At 40.9% G+C, this 21,389-nt stretch overlaps 1 protein-coding gene across 1 annotated transcript; it reads left to right on the forward strand.

Moving 5' to 3' along the window:
- The first annotated feature begins 252 nt into the window (after window positions 1-252).
- Window positions 253-4,954, forward strand: LOC120028125 (toll-like receptor 13). Its single transcript, XM_038973318.1, has 4 exons — window positions 253-290; window positions 3,275-3,470; window positions 3,780-3,897; window positions 4,237-4,954. The coding sequence occupies exons 1-4, from the start codon at window positions 288-290 to the stop codon at window positions 4,475-4,477; spliced, it is 558 nt and encodes a 185-aa protein (XP_038829246.1). The 5' UTR covers window positions 253-287; the 3' UTR covers window positions 4,478-4,954.
- The last annotated feature ends 16,435 nt before the right edge of the window (window positions 4,955-21,389 follow it).

A 21,389-nucleotide genomic window follows, 5' to 3' on the forward strand; every position in this document is an offset into this window, starting at 1 on the left:
GATAATCTTCTGTTAGTAAAAAACAAGGCCAACGGATCACGAGGAGCAAGTTACACAGGAAATAGACTGTTCCTTGACTATTGGTATGTGGTCTCAATATGGGAGTTATATATGTTCTATAGGAGCTGAAAGGGTTAATGGGGAAAGTGAAGCAAGTTTTAGAACAGAAGTAAAATGGCATGTGACTATCTGAGGAACTACTTGAGGGAAATGTTGCATATTCCATGATCACATTATAACTACTGTAAACCCTTGTTAGAGTGAGAAGCACATGTCCTCTTCTGCTTATGGTGAGTAAAACAGTAAAAAGTTATATATTTTCACATTTTCCTCTGTCTTGTTTAACAGCTTTTGTTCAGTTTGACTACTTCAGTATAGTATTATTTACCATTATATGAAGTTAACAGTTTAGGAACAAAGTTGGTTAATTGGATTACCCATAAGTAGGGCTGTCAAATGATTGATTCATGTATGCAATTATATTGATAAACTCTTGTCCATATAGTTATTCGTCATCATGTGACATGACCAAGGAAACGTCTTTTAGGTTTCTAGGGTTATGTGATGTCTTTCAGTGAATACAGTATTGATTAATACTATCACATTGTAAAAATTGCAGTAAGTAAATATGAATCCGGCACAATCATAAGCAGGAAAATCCACTTGTATCTTCTGAGTACTAGAACAACTGATGAAATATGATTGACTCATTTTTTAGCAGTCTGTTTTCATTCTGTAATTAACGAAAGTCATATGTCCTCCACCTATGATGAAGCAGTTATTTAAAATGTTTTGTATTTGTCTTTTATTTACATTAGATCTCAAGTAGCCTATAAGTCGAATACATCAGGAAGAGTCTCGAGAAGAACCTCATTGGACTCAATTTGTTGTTGACCAACCACTTTTTCTTTCAAAAAAGGAAACAAAACTCCTTAATATAGAACTGAAAATAACCATGTCAGGAAAAGGAAATGGATCTACATATTCTCGGTTGAGTTTCTTTCTATGCATTCTTCTGTATTTCTGGGTTCTATTTAATCCAGTAAATGGCTACTCAATGAAACACTGCAGAATCAGGGAATCTCTAAATACGTCTGTGCTATGTGATGACAGGAACCTCAATGCTGTACCAGCAGACATCCCATCATTGGTGAGAACTGTAAACATAGCAAAGAATAACATTTCACAGATAAAAAGTGAGGACTTCAAAGATCTAACGATCCTCAACATGTTAATCATGTACAGCAACAGGATCTCTCATGTGGAGAATGGGTCTTTTTCAGACCTGGTGGCTCTAGAGCAGCTGAATCTGTCCTTTAACAAGCTCACATCCCTCTCAGACCAAATGTTTAAGGGCCTGGATAACCTCACAGTACTACACCTGGATAACAACCACATCTCAAGTATCTCATCATCATCTTTTCAGTTACTCTTCAGCTTGAAGGTATTGAACTTAACCAGCAACAAACTGCATTGTTTCAAGGAGCTTCAGCACATTTTACAATTGCCAAGCTTGCTGAAGTTGTTCATTGGGAACAACAGCTTGACCTCTTTGCAGTCACAGGAAATATCAAATAGGTCAATAGGGCTGACAGAGCTGGATCTATCCAGGAATCCTCTGGAGATCTTCAGTGTCACAGCAGATATTTTTCCCTATCTTAAGAATTTAGACCTCTCCTTCTGTGGCATTAATGGAAGCATGGAATGGGATGTAGCGGACAGGTATTTTCTGAGGAATGTGAGCAGTCTCGACTTGAGTGGCATTCACATGTCTTTACAGGGGATTAGTTCGGTGCTCCAGAGCATCAACTTTTCGTTGGCATCTCTGGGGCTGGATAAAATTGGAAGAGATAATCTTATTAATGTAGCCTGCCACATACCTACACTGAAGACACTCCGATTGCAATGTAATAACTTCAGTAGTGTCTCTGACAAGCTGCTGCAATCCTGCACACAGGTGACTGACCTGGACATGTCAGGTAATAATATTACTGACCTGTCAGAAGCCGCTTTTAGATCAATAAAAGATCTTAAAACTCTGAGACTAGGCAATGACGGCCTCTCTTCTGTGCCGAATGCTACAAGGAATCTCCCCACATTGAAAAAATTGGATCTCAGCCACAACATCATCAAAACTTTAGGCTGCTCGGATTTCTCCAATCTAAGAAGACTGGAAAAACTCTATCTTAACGACAATTTAATCTCAAACCTTGAAGGTTGTGTTTTCATGGATTTAAGGGCCTTAAATAGCCTGACACTTAGAAGGAACAGAATCCTAAACTTGGGTGATGCTTTCACAAAGGGTTTGCAACATTTAAAGAGCTTGGATTTAGGATTCAATAAACTAACCAACATCAGAACAAAGTACTTCAAAAGCTTAAGATCACTTGAGGATTTGGCTTTATATAACAATCAAATAAAGACACTGGAAGATGGGGCCTTTGTGGGTTTGGCCAAACTTAAAAATCTTGTCCTGCTAAACAATGTTATCGGTAAAAGTGAAATCCGAGGTGCTGTGTTCAAAGGACTTAGAAGCTTAAAAACTCTCAATATCGCTTCCAATGCTATCAAATATGAAAAAGATGAACAACTACAACCACCACCCTTCACTGACCTGTCATCTCTGGAAAATCTCTACATATTTAGTCAGCGTTATAGTAAGTATAAGAGACAGTCTTATCTACCTTCCAACTTTCTTGAAGGTCTGAAAATGTTATCAGAGTTCCAAGCAGGGAATTTTCATATTACGTCCCTGCACCCTGATGTATTCATTCACACACCCCAGTTGTTGTCCCTTGATATCAGCCAGAATTTGTTCAACGCCCTCTCCCCACAGCTCTTTCACCCAATCCCCAAGCTCAAAAGACTCACTGTCTCCAAAACTGAACTTGAGTCATTAGATTTCCTTATAGAAGCCAATCTCACTCAAGTCCATTTCTTAAAGGTGAGACAGAATAAAATTACATGGACCAATGAGACAGTGCTGCACTCTCTCCCAGCCTTAACTCTCCTGGATATGCAAAGGAATCCTTTCATTTGTGACTGCAGAAATGCTTGGTTTGTTCATTGGGCGGAGAGCAACAACCAAACACAAGTTGCTTATGCCCATGACTATCCATGTAGCTATCCAGACGATCTCAAGAACACTAAACTGTTGGACCTGGACACCCACTCCTGTTCAATAGACATAGGCATCTTCTACTTCATCTCAACCACTTCTCTGGTCCTCCTCACCCTGCTGGGGTCCTTTATCTATCATCTCCTGAGGTGGCAGGTGGTATATGCCTACTACCTCTTCCTGGCTTATCTCCATGACGCCAAGCGGAGGAACAGACAAACTCCTGATCAGTACGATGCCTTCGTTTCCTACAACACCCATGATGAATCCTGGGTCGTGAGGGAGCTGCTGCCAGAGTTGGAGGGAGAGCAGGGCTGGAAGTTGTGTCTTCACCACCGGGACTTCCAGCCAGGTATCACATATTTAGCACAACAATTGGTCATTGTATTGAAATGCATTGTTATTTCAGACATTTTATATGAAAGTTCACATTTTTAGATTAATATTCTGCATGTAACACAGGCTTGTGTGAGTGACCTGGATCCAGTACAGCATTAAATGCCATCTGAAACAGGAAGTTGCCTAATACTAAGATTGTACAGATTCAGTTGCAACACGTAGTCAGCTGGTGTGTCCCAGTAACTACATACACTTACAACTAGTAGGTACATTGTCAAAAATCACTGCTTCCAAAGGATTTGTTTCTCACCGTGTTCCACAGGTAAACCCATCATAGAGAACATCACAGACGCCATCTACAGGAGCAGGAAAACCATCTGTGTGATCACCCACCGATATCTGGAGAGCGAGTGGTGCTCCAGAGAGATCCAGGTGGCCAGGTTGGTTTTATGTCTTTCTATTTCTAGTTGTATGACAGCCCAGGGGGTTGTTTCCCTGAAGCTTCATAGCTAATATTCCCTTTATTTCTCTCAATGTCCCAGACCCACTCCACTCATAGAACAGCAAAGTGCTTTATTTGATCAATGTTGTTTCTATACAATAGACAATTGACATTCAAACATCGATTATATAATTTCTATTCTCTTGCGTCTGGGTTGTCGAGAGAAAACAATGTGCTATGTTGTTAGCTTCAGGTATGATGTTTTTTGGAAAATCACACCGTGTATGGGACTTGGGTTGTCTACGCAAACACTGAAATTAAAGACTGCTCTCTCCAGCTTCCGTCTTTTTGATGAGCAGAAGGATGTGCTGATCCTGGTGTTTCTCGAAGAGATCCCAGACCACCAGCTCTCACCCTACCACCGCATGAGGAGGCTGGTGAAGAGACGCACCTACCTGAGCTGGCCAAGAGCTGGGGAGGACACAAGGGTCTTCTGGCAGAAACTCCAGGTGGCTTTGAGGACCAGGGACTGGCCTGCTGAGGAGAACCCCATCCTCACCGGTGTGGAGAGGCAGTGACATAGACTACTGTCATGCTCTGATTTATATTCTATTTTTGGTTTTAACTTTTAACTTTAATTTTATATGTTACATGATTGAATAACATTAACCAATGCTAATTCTTAATCAATCCAAGGTTGTAATAGGCCTACAGTTGCTTAGTTACTTGTGTTGATGACTATCTCTATGAACCTAGCTGGTGTTGCTCATTCTGATACTTACCTCTTAACTTTTCACATTGTGTGTGTTGTTCTGTATTCATAGATAATGTTGCACTGTTGGAGCTAGAAAACACAAGTATTTCGCTGCACCTGCGAAGACATCTGAAAATCTGTGTACGTGACTAATAAACTTTAATTTGGTAATTGTCTTTGGAATGAACAGCTCGTCTAATATGTAGCATTTTCATTATTACATTCAATTCACTTTGTGCAATATGTATTCTACCTTGTCAAGTGAAGCAAGTTGAATAAAGAACACTTGTTATATTTTGGAGCAACAGTGTTTGACTAGTTTTAATATTAATACGGAGATCAGTTAACCTTTTCCTTGAGGTGCAACACACACACACACAGAGGTTTAGCCTTTCTGCTGAACATATTATAATATTATAGCCTGACAGATTGCAAAATGATTCATATTTATTGGTGCTGGATACAAGCATTTGTCTTTTTTGCCTGTCAGCTCAGCGATAATAGATAAATCACCAACAAACCCACACCGAATCTGATTAGTTGGAATTATCACAGAGTATGGTCTCATTTCTACTAAATAAGATTACCACACAGACTGTGCAGGAAGTATTACACACTTTGCATAACAGCCTATTGTGATGTTGTGCAAGATTGTGATATCTCCTAGGCTACAGCACAGCTCCAAACCATATGGTTTGAATATATCCCTATAGGAGACATTGTAATATTACAGTAACCACCCATGTTTATTAATACATTTGTCAACTGCAAAGCACTATTCGTATAATAATAGTCTTTGTCGTTATACCTTTTTGTTCATACATTTTACTTGTATTATAGACAACATGGTGAACTGTTTGAAAGGCATTTAGACAAGTATTCTTGGAATTTGAAAAGGGGAAAGCAGTATTATTTGCATGTTGTCCTCAATCAATGAAATCCACATGTTTCTGAAATAACAGTATAATCAACATTAACATCTGTATCATATTCTTTCATCTCTGTAACTAATGACTGTAACACTAATAAACACCCAGTCTATCAGTAACCCACCATGATAACATTAAATAGCTTCCCACTGGGCACAGACGTCAATTCAACATTTATTCCACGTTTGTTAAATGTAATTTAATTGAAATGACGTGGAAACAGCGTTGATTGAACCAGTGTGTGCCCTATGTGTTTCCTTTACCCGCTATGGAATTCAAACAAATATACAGGAGATTTAAGAGTCCTGATTTCCCTTCTCTACCAGCATGCTTCCCAGGGTTGGGCTAACAGCAATATGCTCGGACAGTGAAGGGCATTTTGTGTGAGTGTCTGTGTTTGTGTCTAATGTTTGCCTATCTATGAAAAGTACATGGTAGAGTTTGTAAGGTTAAACTAATAGGCTTTGAGGCAGTGCCACGTTTTCATGGAATGAGATTTACAGAGTTAACAAGAAACAGAGCTATTGGGTGCAGTGGGCACTCATGGAGAGACAGAAAAGAGACCAGTCTCTTCCTCTTTCTTGCCTGGGAAAGCCATCATTCACAGTGGTTCATATTACAATGAGAGAGTCTGTTCGTTGTTCTAACAGATTTGACCATTGGTCATGTACCATATGGATGATTAGGACATGTTAAGAGGGTATTTAAACCGATCCTGGTTTGAGTTTCCAGGGCCCACTAAGTACCCAAATCTCCATTGAACTTAGTGGGAGCTGATGCTATAATTATTTTTAAAATATTGTATTTTAGTCAAAATCCATATACTTCAAAATCAATCATACATAAGAACGAGTGTTAACTGGGCTGGCAGGTAGTCTAGCGATTAAGAGCGTTGGGCCAGTAACCGAAGGGTCACTGGTTCAAATCCCTGAGCTGACTTGGTGAAAGTTCTGTCGATATGCACTTGGGCAAGGCACTTAACCCTAATTGCTCCTGTAAATCCCTCTAGATTAGAGTGTCTACTATAATGTAAATGTGATAGTTTGGATTTTGTAGCGCTGCATTCTGCTCATTGGAGCACCAGGGGGAGCTGTTGTATAACAAGTTGAATAGTGTTCTTAATGTTCTGTATAGGCATAGTAATGCAGTAGTGTATTTCACTTTCATTCTCTCACCGGCCCTCCAGTCAGACCTCCATGGTAGGGTCAGAGAGGCAGGCCGTTCCTAAACCCTATGCCCAGGACAGTGCCTCCTCTGTAACTCCAGATTGAGAGTGTGTGTTTGAGAGAGAAATGTGCGTCATGTTTAGATTTCCTTCAAACATTTGGATAAATTGTTGGCTTTTTACAGAGAAACATGATCCAGGAACTGTCCTGGAATTTACTCTGTCCTTTACCCCCGTATCTCTCACTTGCTAACTCTGTCACTCGCTCAATTCAATTTCAATTCAATTTCAATTTAAGGGGCTTCATTGCCAAAACAAGTGAAATAAAATAAAATACATTTTACAGTAAAGATTACCCTCACAAAAGTTCAACAATAATAAAGACATTTCAAATGTCATATTATCTCTCTCTGTCTCGCTCTCTCCCTTGGTTACTCTCTGTCTTTCTCAGTTCAAAGGTATCATCAGTATTCACCCCTTGGATTTTGTAAAAACATTTTATTGTGTTACAAGTGGGATTAAAATGTATTTGATTGTCATTTTTTGTTAATGCTCTACACTTCAAAGTGAAAGAAAGATGATATATATATTTTTAAGACCAATGACAAATAAAACAGCAATATACCTTGATCAGATAAGTATTCACTCCCCTGAGTCAATACATGTTAGGAACATCTTCGGCAGCAATTACAGCAGTGAGTGTTCTTGGGTAAGTCACTAAGAGTGATTACAGCTGTGAGTCTTCTTGGGTAAGTCTCTAAGAGTGATTACAGCTGTGAGTCTTCTTGGGTAAGTCACTAAGAGTGATTACAGCTGTGAGTCTTCTTGGGTAAGTCTCTAAGAGTGATTACAGCTGTGAGTCTTCTTGGGTAAGTCTCTAAGAGTGATTACAGCTGTGAGTCTTCTTGGGTAAGTCACTAAGAGTGATTACAGCTGTGAGTCTTCTTGGGTAAGTCTCTAAGAGTGATTACAGCTGTGAGTCTTCTTGGGTAAGTCACTAAGAGTGATTACAGCTGTGAGTCTTCTTGGGTAAGTCTCTAAGAGTGATTACAGCTGTGAGTCTTCTTGGGTAAGTCTCTAAGAGTGATTACAGCTGTGAGTCTTCTTGGGTAAGTCTCTAAGAGTGATTACAGCTGTGAGTCTTCTTGGGTAAGTCTCTAAGAGTGATTACAGCTGTGAGTCTTCTTGGGTAAGTCTCTAAGAGTGATTACAGCTGTGAGTCTTCTTGGGTAAGTCTCTAAGAGTGATTACAGCTGTGAGTCTTCTTGGGTAAGTCTCTAAGAGCTTTGCTCACCTGGATTGTGAAATATTTGACCACTATTCCTTTCAAAATTCTTCAAGCTCTGTCAAAGTGTTGGGGATCATTGCTGGACAGCCATTTTCAAATCTTGCGGGAGGTTTTCAAGCAGATTTAAGTCAAAACTGTAACTTGGCAACTCAGAAAACATTCACAGTCTTCTTGGTAAGCGACTCCAGTGTAGATTTGGCCTTGTGTTGTAGGTTATTGCTGAAAGGTGAATTCCTCTCCCAGTGTTTGGTATAAAGCAGACTGAAGGTTTTCCTCTAGGATTTTGTCTGTGGTTAGGTCGATTCCGTTTTGCTGATGTCAAGCATACCCATACCATGATGCAGCCTCCACCATACTTGAAAATTAGGAGGCAATTATACAGTGAGGTGTTGCGTTGGATTTGCCCCAAACATAAGGCTTTTCATTTTGGCCAAAAAGTGTATTCCTTTGCCGTGTTTAAAAACAAATGTATTACTTTAGTGCCTTGTTGCATACAGGATGCATGTTTTGTAACATTTTAATTCGGTATATTATTTTATTTATTTTCACTCTGTCATTTAGGTCATTATTGTGGAGTGTACGATGTTGATCCAAACTCTGTTTTCTCCCATCACTGCCATTGAACTCTGGAGCTGTTTTATAATCACTAATGTCCTTATGGTGATATATTTTGTGTAGATCATTTAGTATTTTATGTACATCAATAATCCCCAAAAAATCACAATTACATCTATTTCAATCCCACTTTGTAATGTAACAAAATTATACAAAAATCCAGGGTGGTGAGTACTTATGATACTCACTGTATGTTTACCTTGCCAAAGAAAATCTCTCTCTTTCTCGAGCTCACTCCCTTGCTTATTTGCTCCCTTTACCTCTGAGGGTTTGAAAAGATCACAGCACCATGTATACACAATATAACATGTTTTTATTTCAGTGTTTTAGTGTGTTTGGACAGCTAGCGTTGGTGGCTAACTGCTGCTAATGATCTCCTATATTGTAGGCTTTCACTAGCAAAGACATATTCTTACCAAGACCTTAAATTAGCACTCACACTGTGCTGAGAGAACCTCAATTACAATTTAATTTCTGCCTGCGAGTTGGGAAGACACATGGTTATGGTGATCTAAATGATTACATTTGATTATTTTGTGTTCTGTGGGGAAAATAAGTTGGGCTTGTCACAATGATTATTGATGGCCTTTTGTGTGGAATAGAAAACTCTGAAATAATGTTTAGAAAATCTGTAATTTGCTGTAACATTCTGGAGAGGGTCAAGAGCTTCAATCTTTATTTAACTAGGCAAGTCAGTTAAGAACAAATTCGTATTTACAATGACAGCCTACCCCGGCAAAACCCTCCCCTAACCTGGACGATGCTGGGCCAATTGTACGCCGCCCTATGGGACTCCCGATCACGGCCGGTTGTGATACAGCCCGGGATCAAACAAGGGTCTGTAGTGACGCCTCTAGCACTGAGATGCAGTGACTTAGATCGCTGCGCCACTCGAGAGCTCCCAGTCATTCAGGACATTCATGCCAAACGTCTGAGAAAGGCCCGAATAATTGCTAAAAATCCCCCCAGACATGGATTGTTCTCTCTGCTTCCGTCCGGCAGGCGGTACCGGAGCATCGGATCTCGGACCAACAGTCTGCAAGACAGCTTCTTTCCACAAGCCAAAAGACTGCTGAACAGCTAACAACAGCTGCCTTGCTCACTCTCACGGACTGTCTGCACTGACTCTCACCCACAGGTCTCTACCTACACACTCACACACACACCTACACTCACACACACCTACACTCACACACACCTACACTCACACACACGCACACGTACACGTACACGCACACGCACACGTACACGTACACGCACACGTACACGTACACGCACACGCACACGCACTCACCACTTACGCTGCTGCTATATTGGTTACTATTACCACCAGTATTTATTCTGCTACTAGTCACGTTTTATCCCTGTTTATATGTACATACAGTACCTACCGTAATTACTCCAGTTTCTTTGTGTTCTTTTATTTTATCATATAAAAACAAGGTACGCATACATAATTATGCACTTGATTAAGAATCATTGAGGATATAACAAAAAAGTCTACGACTTATTTGAATTGTGGTCCTCTTCCATGAGAGCCGTGCACATTGTAAGAATGGTACTGCACTGACCTGTATACAGTATAACTTGTATTCTCCTGTTCCTTTTCTTCTCTCATACTTCTCCTGTGTGTTTCTTATCTATATTATTACTCTTATTACTGCATTGTTAGGGAAGTAAGCGTTTCACTGTTTTACACCTGCTGTATTCTGTGCACGTGACAAATAAATGTTGAAACTAAACGTGAAAAACTCACGTCGCTATTTATGGCTTGATTATTCATTATGTCAGGTGATTAAAAAGAGGGAAACCCAGACCTTGAAATTCACTTCAAACAAACACATTATTCCTAATTTTCGATGTGAGAATCGGCATTTTCCACATCTGTCAAGACCTTCAAAACACATCAGTCATCAGTGTTAATTGTTGCATATGTAAAAGCTGAGGTAGCTCAGAACACAAACTTGCCTCCACATACTGGGCAAAAACTGGTTCAATCCACATTGTTTCCAAAACTGATTGGACTTGAAAAAAGTGTTTAACCTAAATCAAATGACATGGTGACATGTTTTGTTGATTTCAGGTTAGTTGACAATCAACCAAATGTAAATCAAAACTAGACGTTGAACTGATGTCTGTGCCCAGTGGGCAGCTTCTAGCCACAACTCTTTAAACAGACACACAGACACAGACACACACAGACACACACACAGCTCTCACAAACAAAACTCCCTCCCCACAACTCTTTAAAAAGCCATGCGTTGGTGGAATACTCAGCATTTTAGGGAAATGTGATCCCAAGCTATAAAAATATAGCAGGCAGGCTTTGAACATTGTGTGTGCGTGTGTATGTTTGTGTGGAAAGATTGTGTGTGTGTGTGTGTGTGTGTGTGTGTGTGTCTGTGTGTGTGCTGAGCCTTTGTGATGAGTGGTCTCAGCTGTGCAGGACACACAGTCATGACAACCAATCAGAGATAATTCAGAATCAGAGTGGATATGACGGCTGCATGGTCACCCGGGGGGAACTGTGTCTGTCTCTCTCTCTCTCTCTCTCTCTCTCTCTCTCTCTCTCTCTCTCTCTCTCTCTCTCTCTCTCGATTCCTTTCTATTCCACCTTTTATCTAGCTACCTATACCACAGTCATTGGTTTATAATGACAACCAACATTTTCCATACCTTGCCTATTTGGTGTTATGTTTGTTGGCACCATGTAGCCTACAGTATGTTTTATTCTTTATCCCTATCATAGTGAGCAGTGTAAAAGTACCACAAACGTTCAAGTATCTTATGCACTACTAGATAGTGATTGTCTCGGTTTATAATTAATCTAGCTAGCCACTAATCCAACCAAGGAAACGTCTGATAAAAAAGTTATATTTCCACTCAAAGCCGAAGTCCTAGCTGACGAGCTAAGAATTAGGAGCGTTCCATCCAGTCAGACCCATGATAGCGTGGTCATAAAAACACAGGGAATTAAAAAGATGAGGAAAGTGGACTTTTTCCTGAGAGCTTTTGTTTAGTTAATTCCCTGTCGTCGACATCACTGCGCTAGCTCCGTTAGCCTGGAGAAAACGAGCGAGGAAGAGATTACATTTCAACTTCTAATTAAGGCAGCTTATTTACATATAGCTTTATAAATCATAATATATGCTAATGTGAATTTACATGGCAGAGTGCTGTGTAGACAGTTCACGTGTCCTAAATATGTCCATAAACATTATGTTTTTAAATAAATGTGTAATTTCTAGCTACTTATCATGCATCTTCCTAAAATGTTTTCCAATTATGTGTTTTTCTTACATTGTTGAGTCGAGTGCAATTATGGTTTAGTATAGATTACACGCTGCTCTACCCGCAAGACATACGCAATCAGAACGGAATTCAAAGCACCGCAGTCATTTCTGTTTTACAGCTTGTGTTTCAGATATGATGTACATGTTATTTATAGGGTTTTAGTATAGGACAAGATATCTCCAGCAGAATGGTTGTCTGCGTTTATTTTGCCAAAGGACCACCCTTTTAGACCAATCAACCGCTGGATCTAATCCATGGAACTCCCCCCACATTCAACTGAGATGATCCAGAATACTCTGTAATCCACTCCAAACCTACTGTAGGAACTTCTAGAACAACAAGTATTACATGTAGAACTGAGATGATCCAGAATACTCTGTAATCCACTCCAAACCTACTGTAGGAACTTCTAGAACAACAAGTATTACATGTAGAACTGAGATGATCCAGAATACTCTGTAATCCACTCCAAACCTACTGTAGGAACTTCTAGAACAACAAGTATTACATGTAGAACTGGGATGATTCCAAATTTGCATAACAGATAATAAAGCAAAGAGACATCCAAGGCAGTCCTATGTATTTTAAACAGCATTTGTTGTATTGGAACACTGGAATGGGCTAAGGCAAAAAAGATCAACAGGAACATGTGTTCATATTTCTAAGCTTGCTGCCTGTTTGCATTTTTGGTGTGTGTGTATGCGTGTGTTCCATGTTTCCCTCAGGTTATAAATTGAAAACACGTCCTTCCTCTCGCTCTCTCTCTCTCTCCATTCTCTCGCTCCCTTCTTTATAGCACTCCTGGAAAATGGTTGTCATTTGTTTGTGTGAACTTCCCATAACCCTCGGGAGTGGGGAGCGGTCCTGAATAAAACTCAGCGTGTGTGCTGTGTATTCTGTCAACCAACCTACTTCTCCCCCTCTCCTCTTCTCCTTCTTGCTTTTCCTCTTCCTCATATATACCCTCCCCTCTCCTCATCATCACGTTCTTCCTCTCTTCCTGCTCTTCTCTACACCTGGTTTCTCTCCTTCCACCTCCTTCCTCATAATTATTTGATGGTCTTCAATCTTCCTCTTTATCCACCTTTCTTTCTCTCCTCCTCCCCTCTTCTCTATTCCTCTCTTCTATATTCCCCTCTTCTATATTCACCTCTTCTCTATTCCCCTCTTCTCTATTCCCCCCTTCTATATTCCCCTTTTCTATATTCCCCTCTTCTATATTCCCCTCTTCTCTCCAGTCTTCTATATTCCCCTCTTCTCTATTCCCCCCTTCTATATTCCCCTTTTCTATATTCCCCTCTTCTCTATTCCCCTCTTCTATATTCCCTTATTCTATATTCCCCTCTTCTATATTCACCTCTTCTCTATTCCCCTCTTCCATATTCCCCTCTTCTATATTACCATCTTATATATTCCCCTTTTCTATATTCCCCTCTTCTCTATTCCCCTCTTCTATATTCCCTTATTCTCTATTCCCCTCTTCTATATTCACCTCTTCTATATTCCCATCTTCTATATTCCCCTCTTCTCTATTCCCCTCTTCTCTATTCCTCTCTTCTATATTCACCTCTTCTCTATTCCCCTCTTCTCTATTCCCCCCTTCTATATTCCCCTCTTCTATATTCCCCTCTTCTCTATTCCCCTCTTCTCTATTCCCCCTTCTATATTCCCCCTTCTATATTCCCCTCTTCTCTATTCCCCCTTCTATATTCACCTCTTCTCTATTCCCCTCTTCTCTATTCCCCCCTTCTATATTCCCCTCTTCTCTATTCCCCCTTCTATATTCCCCTCTTCTCTATTCCCCCTTCTATATTCCCCTCTTCTATATTCCCCTCTTCTATATTCCCCCTTCTATATTCCCCTCTTCTCTATTCCCCTCTTCTCTATTCCCCTCTTCTCTATTCCCCTCTTCTCTATTCCCTCTTCTCTATTCCCCCTTCTATATTCCCCTCTTCTCTATTCCCCTCTTCTCTATTCCCCCTTCTCTATTCCCCCTTCTATATTCCCCTCTTCTATATTCCCTCTTCTCTATTCCCCTCTTCTCTATTCTCCTCTTCTATATTCCCCCTTCTATATTCCCCTCTTCTCTATTCCCCTCTTCTCTATTCCCCCTTCTCTATTCCCCCTTCTATATTCCCCTCTTCTATATTCTCCTCTTCTCTCCAGTCTTCTATATTCTCCTCTTCTCTATTCCCCTCTTCTCTATTCCCCCCTTCTATATTCCCCTCTTCTCTATTCCCCCTTCTATATTCCCCTCTTCTCTATTCCCCTCTTCTCTATTCCCCCCTTCTATATTCCCCTCTTCTCTATTCCCCCATTCTATATTCCCCTTTTCTATATTCCCCTCTTCTATATTCCCTTATTCTATATTCACCTCTTCTATATTCACCTCTTCTATATTCCCCTCTTCTCTATTCCCCCCTTCTATATTCTCCCCTTCTATATTCCCCTTTTCTATATTCCCCTCTTCTCTATTCCCCTCTTCTATATTCCCTTATTCTATATTCCCCTCTTCTATATTCACCTCTTCTCTATTCCCCTCTTCTATATTCACCTCTTCTATATTCCTCTCTTTCGGGAATATAGGCACATTTCATTACCGAACCACACATCTTATCAGACATTCTCTCTCTCCTTCCTAACACGTCTTCATCCCAGAACTCTCATCAGTAGTCCTCTCCTTTTCATTTCCCTAATGCACAGGTGTCAAACTCATTCCACGGAGGGCCGAGTGTCTGCGGGTTTTCGCTCCTCCCTTGTACTTGATTGATGAATTAACATCACTAATTAGTTAGGAACTCCCCACACCTGGTTGTCTAGGGCTTTATTGAAAGGAAAAACCAAAAACCTGCAGACACTCGGCCCTCCGTGGAATGAGTTTGACACCCCTGCCCTAATGTGTACACACACGCTCACGCACGCGCACACGCACACGCACACACACACACACACACACACACACACACACACACGCACACACAAGCATCACAGAGAAGAAGAGGGGTGTGTGTGCAGTGCATGAAAATGTTTGTCAAACTATTTGTATTACCCCCCCCCCCCCCCCCCGACTGGTGTGTTCGAACCGAAAACGAATTTGAATATTGTAAACAAATGTAGCCGAGAGAGAGAAGGTGATAGGTTAACCTGGGCTAGAATGATTTGCATAATTGGCTCTGGTGGTTTAAATTACAGCACACTGTATGGGTGAAGGGAGAGGGAGGGAGGGAGGGAACTTACAGCCCAAACCAGCCAATTGGAGTGTAGAAACTCCCTCTCTGTCCAACCCGTCGAAATACAGGTCCCTCCCCTCAGCCTGTCCCCATCACAACCAAGGTGTCAAATCGCTGTGTGTGTGTGTGTGTGTGTGTGTGTGTGTGTGTGTGTGTGTGTGTGTGTGTGTGTGTGTGTGTGTGCGTGTGCGTGTGCGTGTGTAAGCCAGACAAGGAGAGAGGGAATGAATTTGCATTCCATATCTGCACCCAAAATGTGGAAGGCGAGGGAGGCCACACAGAGAGAGTTGAGTGGAGAGGGAGGGCCCATTTCCCCTCTACAAAATAAAACCCAATTTTCGCAGCCCCATATCCTGGCTGAATTGTGTGTACGTGTGTATGTGTGTACATGTGTGTGTACAGGGATAAGGGCACAGTAAATAAATCACGGGGGCTTTCTAGCAGAAGGTCACTGTCTGACCCCTCTGTCTCATTTTAGGACACACACACACACACACACACACACACACACACACACACACACACACACACACACACACACACATACACACACACACACACACACACACATTCTGTCTGACAGTCTCCTGCCCCTGATTTCGGGCAGACCTGGGTTATTCTCCAACCATATTACCTTCTTCCACAGTCGGTGTCAGAAAGGAGTCAGACACACTCTCACACACACCTAGACAGTCAGTCAGGGAGACCGGAGGGAGGGCCGAAACGCTCTGGTAAATATATCTAAATCTTTGATAAAGTTTTTTGTGTGTGTGTGTTTGCATTGGCATGCGAGTCCATGTCTCTCTTAGACATTTAAGGTGAGCTTTTGTTATAATTGGGCCTGTGTGTGTGTGTGTGTGTGTGTGTGTGTGTGTGTGTGTGTGTGTGTGTGTGTGTGTGTGTGTGTGTGTGTGTGTGTGTGTGTGTAACTGAGCACATCTATACCCAAAGCTGTCTGGATCCTTATCTGTCCTTTAAAAGAGGTGGTTTTGGTTTTGGTGGGAGTGGCTGACCATCATCTACTGTATAATCATGTGAGGGAGGTCTTTACTTCATCACAGTGCTCCATTGGTGGGAGAGGGAGAACTCATTTTCATAGGGATGATTGACAAATGTGAGTAACCGTCTGTAACCGTTTTCAGTAAATTAAACTTGTTTGTAAATGTTGATGATGAGCCTGAAAATATGTGCTGTCATAAAATGTTGTACGTTTTGTGTAAAAAAAAAAGATACATCTTTATTTCTTGAATTGTTAATGTAAAACATGCCTCTAAAATGAATTTCAATAAGCCATGAATATTACAGAGTTTAGTTTGGTTATTTATTATGCTAATATTTAATTATTCAGTCATACTGAAAACAGATACATGGAAAAGACATATACATTTTAACATCAATTCTGATACTGAAATTATTCTAAAATGAGGTTGTTACTATGAAGATAATGCAATAAGACATATAATTACAATAAATAAGTGCCTATTCACGTACAACATGCACTGAATAGTTATAAAACAATACATTATTAACAAATACATACCTTATTATCAAACATTATTATTATACTTATGCAAAAAAATATATATATATTCTAATGAGCCATTTACTTTATTTTCGTATTATTATCTTTTACTATTTCTTATGGTTGTTGCATTGTCGAGAAGGAACCTGCAAGTAAGCATTTAATTGGAGGGTGTATAACATGTGTATCCCTTACATACGACTAATAAAACCTGAAACAAAGGCAACATCAGAATTTAGTAAACATTGTCAGTACATAGAAATCAGAAGAACATGAAATAAATGTGGCTGATTTAAAAGCTACCCTTTCTTCCTCTGGTTTTGGACACCAGCTGCATGCAGTAATATGAAACAGTTAGAGGAAACAAGAGATTGGGGTCTCTCTCTCTCTCTCTCTCTCTCTCTCTCTCTCTCGCTCTCTCGCTCTCTCGCTCTCTCTCTCTCTCTCTCTTTCTCTCTTGCTCGCTCTCATCTGACACATTGAAAATGAGAAACAGGGTGCACATTTTCAAATTCTTCCTAGAAAGGTGTAGCAGACATTGTGTTCACCTTCTCTACACCTCTCCCATTCTCTTTTTCCCTCTACGTGTCCCCAAATCAAATCTTCCTACTCTTTCTGCATTTCCTAAAATCTTACCCCATTTCCCCCTCCCTCTCTCCCTCCATCCCTCCATCCGTCTCTGACCTTCAGCTTTGTGAGGGTGGAAATTGTGAACACCTAACTAGGGGGCTTAAGTGTAATGATGTAGTTAGCTGTAGAGATAGATTTAGACCAGGCAGACTGAGACTGACTGGTTCTGGGTCTGAGACTGATCCTTTATGGAAACACACGCACACACACACTGCCCTGCCCAGAATGATTGGAGAGGAAATCAGACATTTGGTGTCTACTTCTACTTCCATAGGTGTCTGGCACTGGTACACATTCCACCAGGCTTAAACTAATAGTGTTGTCTTGGGAACGGACTTCTGGGAAAACTGGGAATACATAGAGCGCTTTGTTCTTCGCTGTCTTTGACTGTAGGCATTAAAGTTTTGTCAGGGTGTTTTACATTTTTCTTATTAACCATTTATTAATTATTTATCTTCTTGTGTTCTTTGGGAAGTTTGTATTAATGTCACGATTTTCTGTCTCAGATCTTTCAAAATCTAAAAGCCAATCAGTTAACTTCAAGAAAGCCTGAACACACAATGGCAGGCAGGTCACCACGATACAAGTCAGTATTCAACGTCCATCCATGTCTGAGGACATCGGGAGGTGACGTAGAAACCGGCCACTAGGGGCAACAGTGAGCGCTGTTACCTTCAAGCAGGCTTTTGTTTTGCTAGGGTGTTGTGGACGGGGATGACAGATGGGCGTAAGCATCTGCCTCTGGTTCCGAAGGTCCGAAGGTTGCATGTTTGAATATAGCGATAGAAAGTTGTTTTTTATCTATTTTTTACAAGCCTATCCCAAATCTTAATCCTTACATTAACCATTCGAAGTTAATGCCTAACCTTAAGAATTCAGAGTTAATTCCTAAAATGTACCTTGGAATGACACAAAGAAGTAACCAAACACTTAAAATTTGACATTTGGACAGTAGCGGTGCGTGAGTAAACTCACTGGGGAAGCCAAGACAGAAAAAAGCCACATTACAACCTATGTGCTGTGATAATTGCATTGCTTGCTCTATAAATTATTATTTCATATGCCTTGCGACTGTGATATATAGGGCTAAGACAAGAAGACACAGTTGCAGAATAAATTCAACCAAACCAGAGAGCAGCCTCTGTCTGGTGAAGTCCACAAAGCATATTCCATGTAACAAACTGTTACATGACCTACAGCATCATCAAGCAAGTTAATGTTTCTGACATTTTCAGACTACTAAACATCTATTGATTTAGAACCACGGAGAGTTACCGCAAGTTGCAAAGAAAACAGGAGCTGCCGCCGCTATTCCAGCACCATTTCAACTTCAACATTTCATCATCATCAAATCACCTCTGCTTAGTCTACTACAGCAACAACTAAACGATACCAAAAACAATTTAGTCCAATTAACGTAAGCTAAATAAGTATCTGGTTGTTCATGGTTCTGATTTGTGTGTGTGTGTGCGTTCAAGTAGAATAAACATGTTGACTGACCCTACTTGTAGAGAAATGCCATCCTCCTCTCTTACAGTACACACTTTTAGTTTTTGTTGTCCTAGGCTACCTGGCTAAAATGCTTGCTCGCTAGCCTAACTTCCTTTCATGGGCAACGTTAGCTAGTTAACATTAGAGGGCCAGTTTTTGCTAGCTAGCTAGCCACCGGGAGGACAACAGCATAACGAGATGCAACAATTCAAGTTGTTTCTGTCAATGACATATTCATCTTTATGCGATGTGATAGGACTGAAGCCAAATACAACTGGCTTCCCTTGACACTTTTATTTTGGTGCGCAATAACTATTCACTGTTGAGCTACCTCACTTTAGCTCAACACTGATTGGATTTAATTTTATACTTTTTTAATCAAAGGAGGCCAAATGCTTGCTGGCTTTCCTTGCATTCAATGTTACGGGCGGCAACAATGTCATACTCTTTACGACCAGACAGCATCAGATAGATGGCCTACACATACAGAGACAGAGGGGAGCTGTTTCGCTCTCTCGGATGCTATCTCCAGTGAAATACATTCAGCCTCATCGAGACAAAATATACATTCCTTTGTATGTATTTCTTGCCAAGGGAAGCCTGACTTTCCTTGGCATCCATGAATACACTCCACTGCTTTTGGAACTTTAACATTTTGACGTTTGAGAAACGTGACGAACGTCTTATTCTAACGGGAGACTGGGAGAGCTTGTTGCACAATGGCCTTTGCAGGGCGAGATTGCTCAGCCCTGTATTCCCGATCATGTCCGATAGGTGTCAGTGTGTACCTATCTACACGACATGGCAGCCTCCGCTGGGAACTGCTATAAGATGGTGTGATCAGGGGAGCGGTAGAAAGCGAGGGAAGCAAGGAGGGAGAGAGAGAGAGGAAGGGAGATGAGCTGTTGTCGGTGGGTTATTGTCAAAGAGAGAAAATGGTGAACAAGCCGGTCTTTAGCTCTGCTTCTAGAATATTCTAAAGTAGCATCAATGATATGCACCCTGAAGTATTTGCCTTATCATGAAGTGCATTTATTATGGTGGAACCATACACATTCACAACGGGCTAGGAGCGTTTTCTAAATAGAACCACCTTTCCTCCCTCTTCTCTCCCCCTCCTCAAAACAATACAGAAAACAACTGTTTTAAAACGCAATGACCCAGTCGATGTTTTGAAAATATCTTGTTCTCTTGCTCTCTGAATATTTTCCCTCTCACCAGCCTTATCTCTTGCTCTCCTTCTCCCGCTCTCTCTCTCTGCCCTTGCAAATCTGCTTATTGTATTACAGTTTTAATTTTAAAAAATTTAATGAAGTTACAAAATAATAAAAAAAATTCCAAGAATCAGAATGATTGTACTCGAAATCTACTCTCTCTCTCTTTCTCTCCCCTTCTCTCGTTCTATCTCTCTCTCCCTCGCTCTTATCTTCATCATCTAATTCAAATTTGTATGAATTTTCTGCAAGCTCTTCCAGCTCTGACCCGTAACTCTGACATATATAATGGTCTTAATATCCAGATTAAATGTTTCTTTAATCTCTTCCACAACATGTGAAATTATTTCTGCAATCAACTACAAAGTCCCTGTCCTGATCCTGATTGGGCTTTGGCTTCTAAAAAACACTAGCCGTACCATGCAGATGTTCTCCTCTCTCTCCTCATCCCTTCTCTCCCCCTCTCCCCTCTTCCTTAACATAATCAGTAGGCTGTGTATGCTGGATATGGCTGTATGAATGTTCTCTGTAGGCCTACAGTCAATAGTATAGGTGCCCTCTGCTAAAGCTACTTTAACTTCAAATCAAGGACAAGGTACTTGTGTGTTTGTATGTGTGTACTAGAGGACAGGCCTGTGTGCTCTGATGTGTTAGTCCAGACAGAGCATCCTCTTTAAGCAGAGTGAGAAGCTCTGGACTCTGATGTTGAACAGGGTAAATTGGAAGTGAAGATTGCCTTCCTTTCGACTTTATCTTTCCCCAATAAAACAGACCTGCGTTAGACTACAGCAACACCTATTGATTTTAACATCCTGGTAAATTAAGAAGGAGACAGCTTGGCTATTAGAGCTGGGGTGGTAGAGAGAGAGAGAGAGAGAGAGAGAGAGAGAGAGAGAGAGAGAGAGAGAGAGAGAGAGAGAGAGAGAGAGAGAGAGAGAGAGAGAGAGAGAGAGAGAGAGAGAGAGAGAGAGAGAGAGAGAGAGAGAGAGAGAGAGAGAGAGAGAGAGAGAGAGAGAGAGAGAGAGAGAGAGAGAGAGAGAGAGAGAGAGAGAGAGAGAGAGAGAGAGAGAGAGAGAGAGAGAGAGAGAGAGAGAGAGAGAGAGACTTTTTTGACTTTTTGTCTTTCTTTACTGAAACATTCTCATTTCATTTCAAACTCGCCACCCTCCCCCCCCTAAAATAAAAAAACAAAATATAGCCTGTACTGCATACATGTACCATACTCACCTTACCATCTACCACATGATACAAATCACCATACACAAAAAACATACCCTCTCCTACAACCGTATATCCAAAACATCTTCCCCAGCTGTACATACAGCCCCCCCAACACACCATATCTCCTCAAACATCTC

The sequence above is a fragment of the Salvelinus namaycush genome, chromosome 33, assembly GCF_016432855.1.
Source record: "Salvelinus namaycush isolate Seneca chromosome 33, SaNama_1.0, whole genome shotgun sequence".
NCBI lineage: Eukaryota > Metazoa > Chordata > Actinopteri > Salmoniformes > Salmonidae > Salvelinus > Salvelinus namaycush.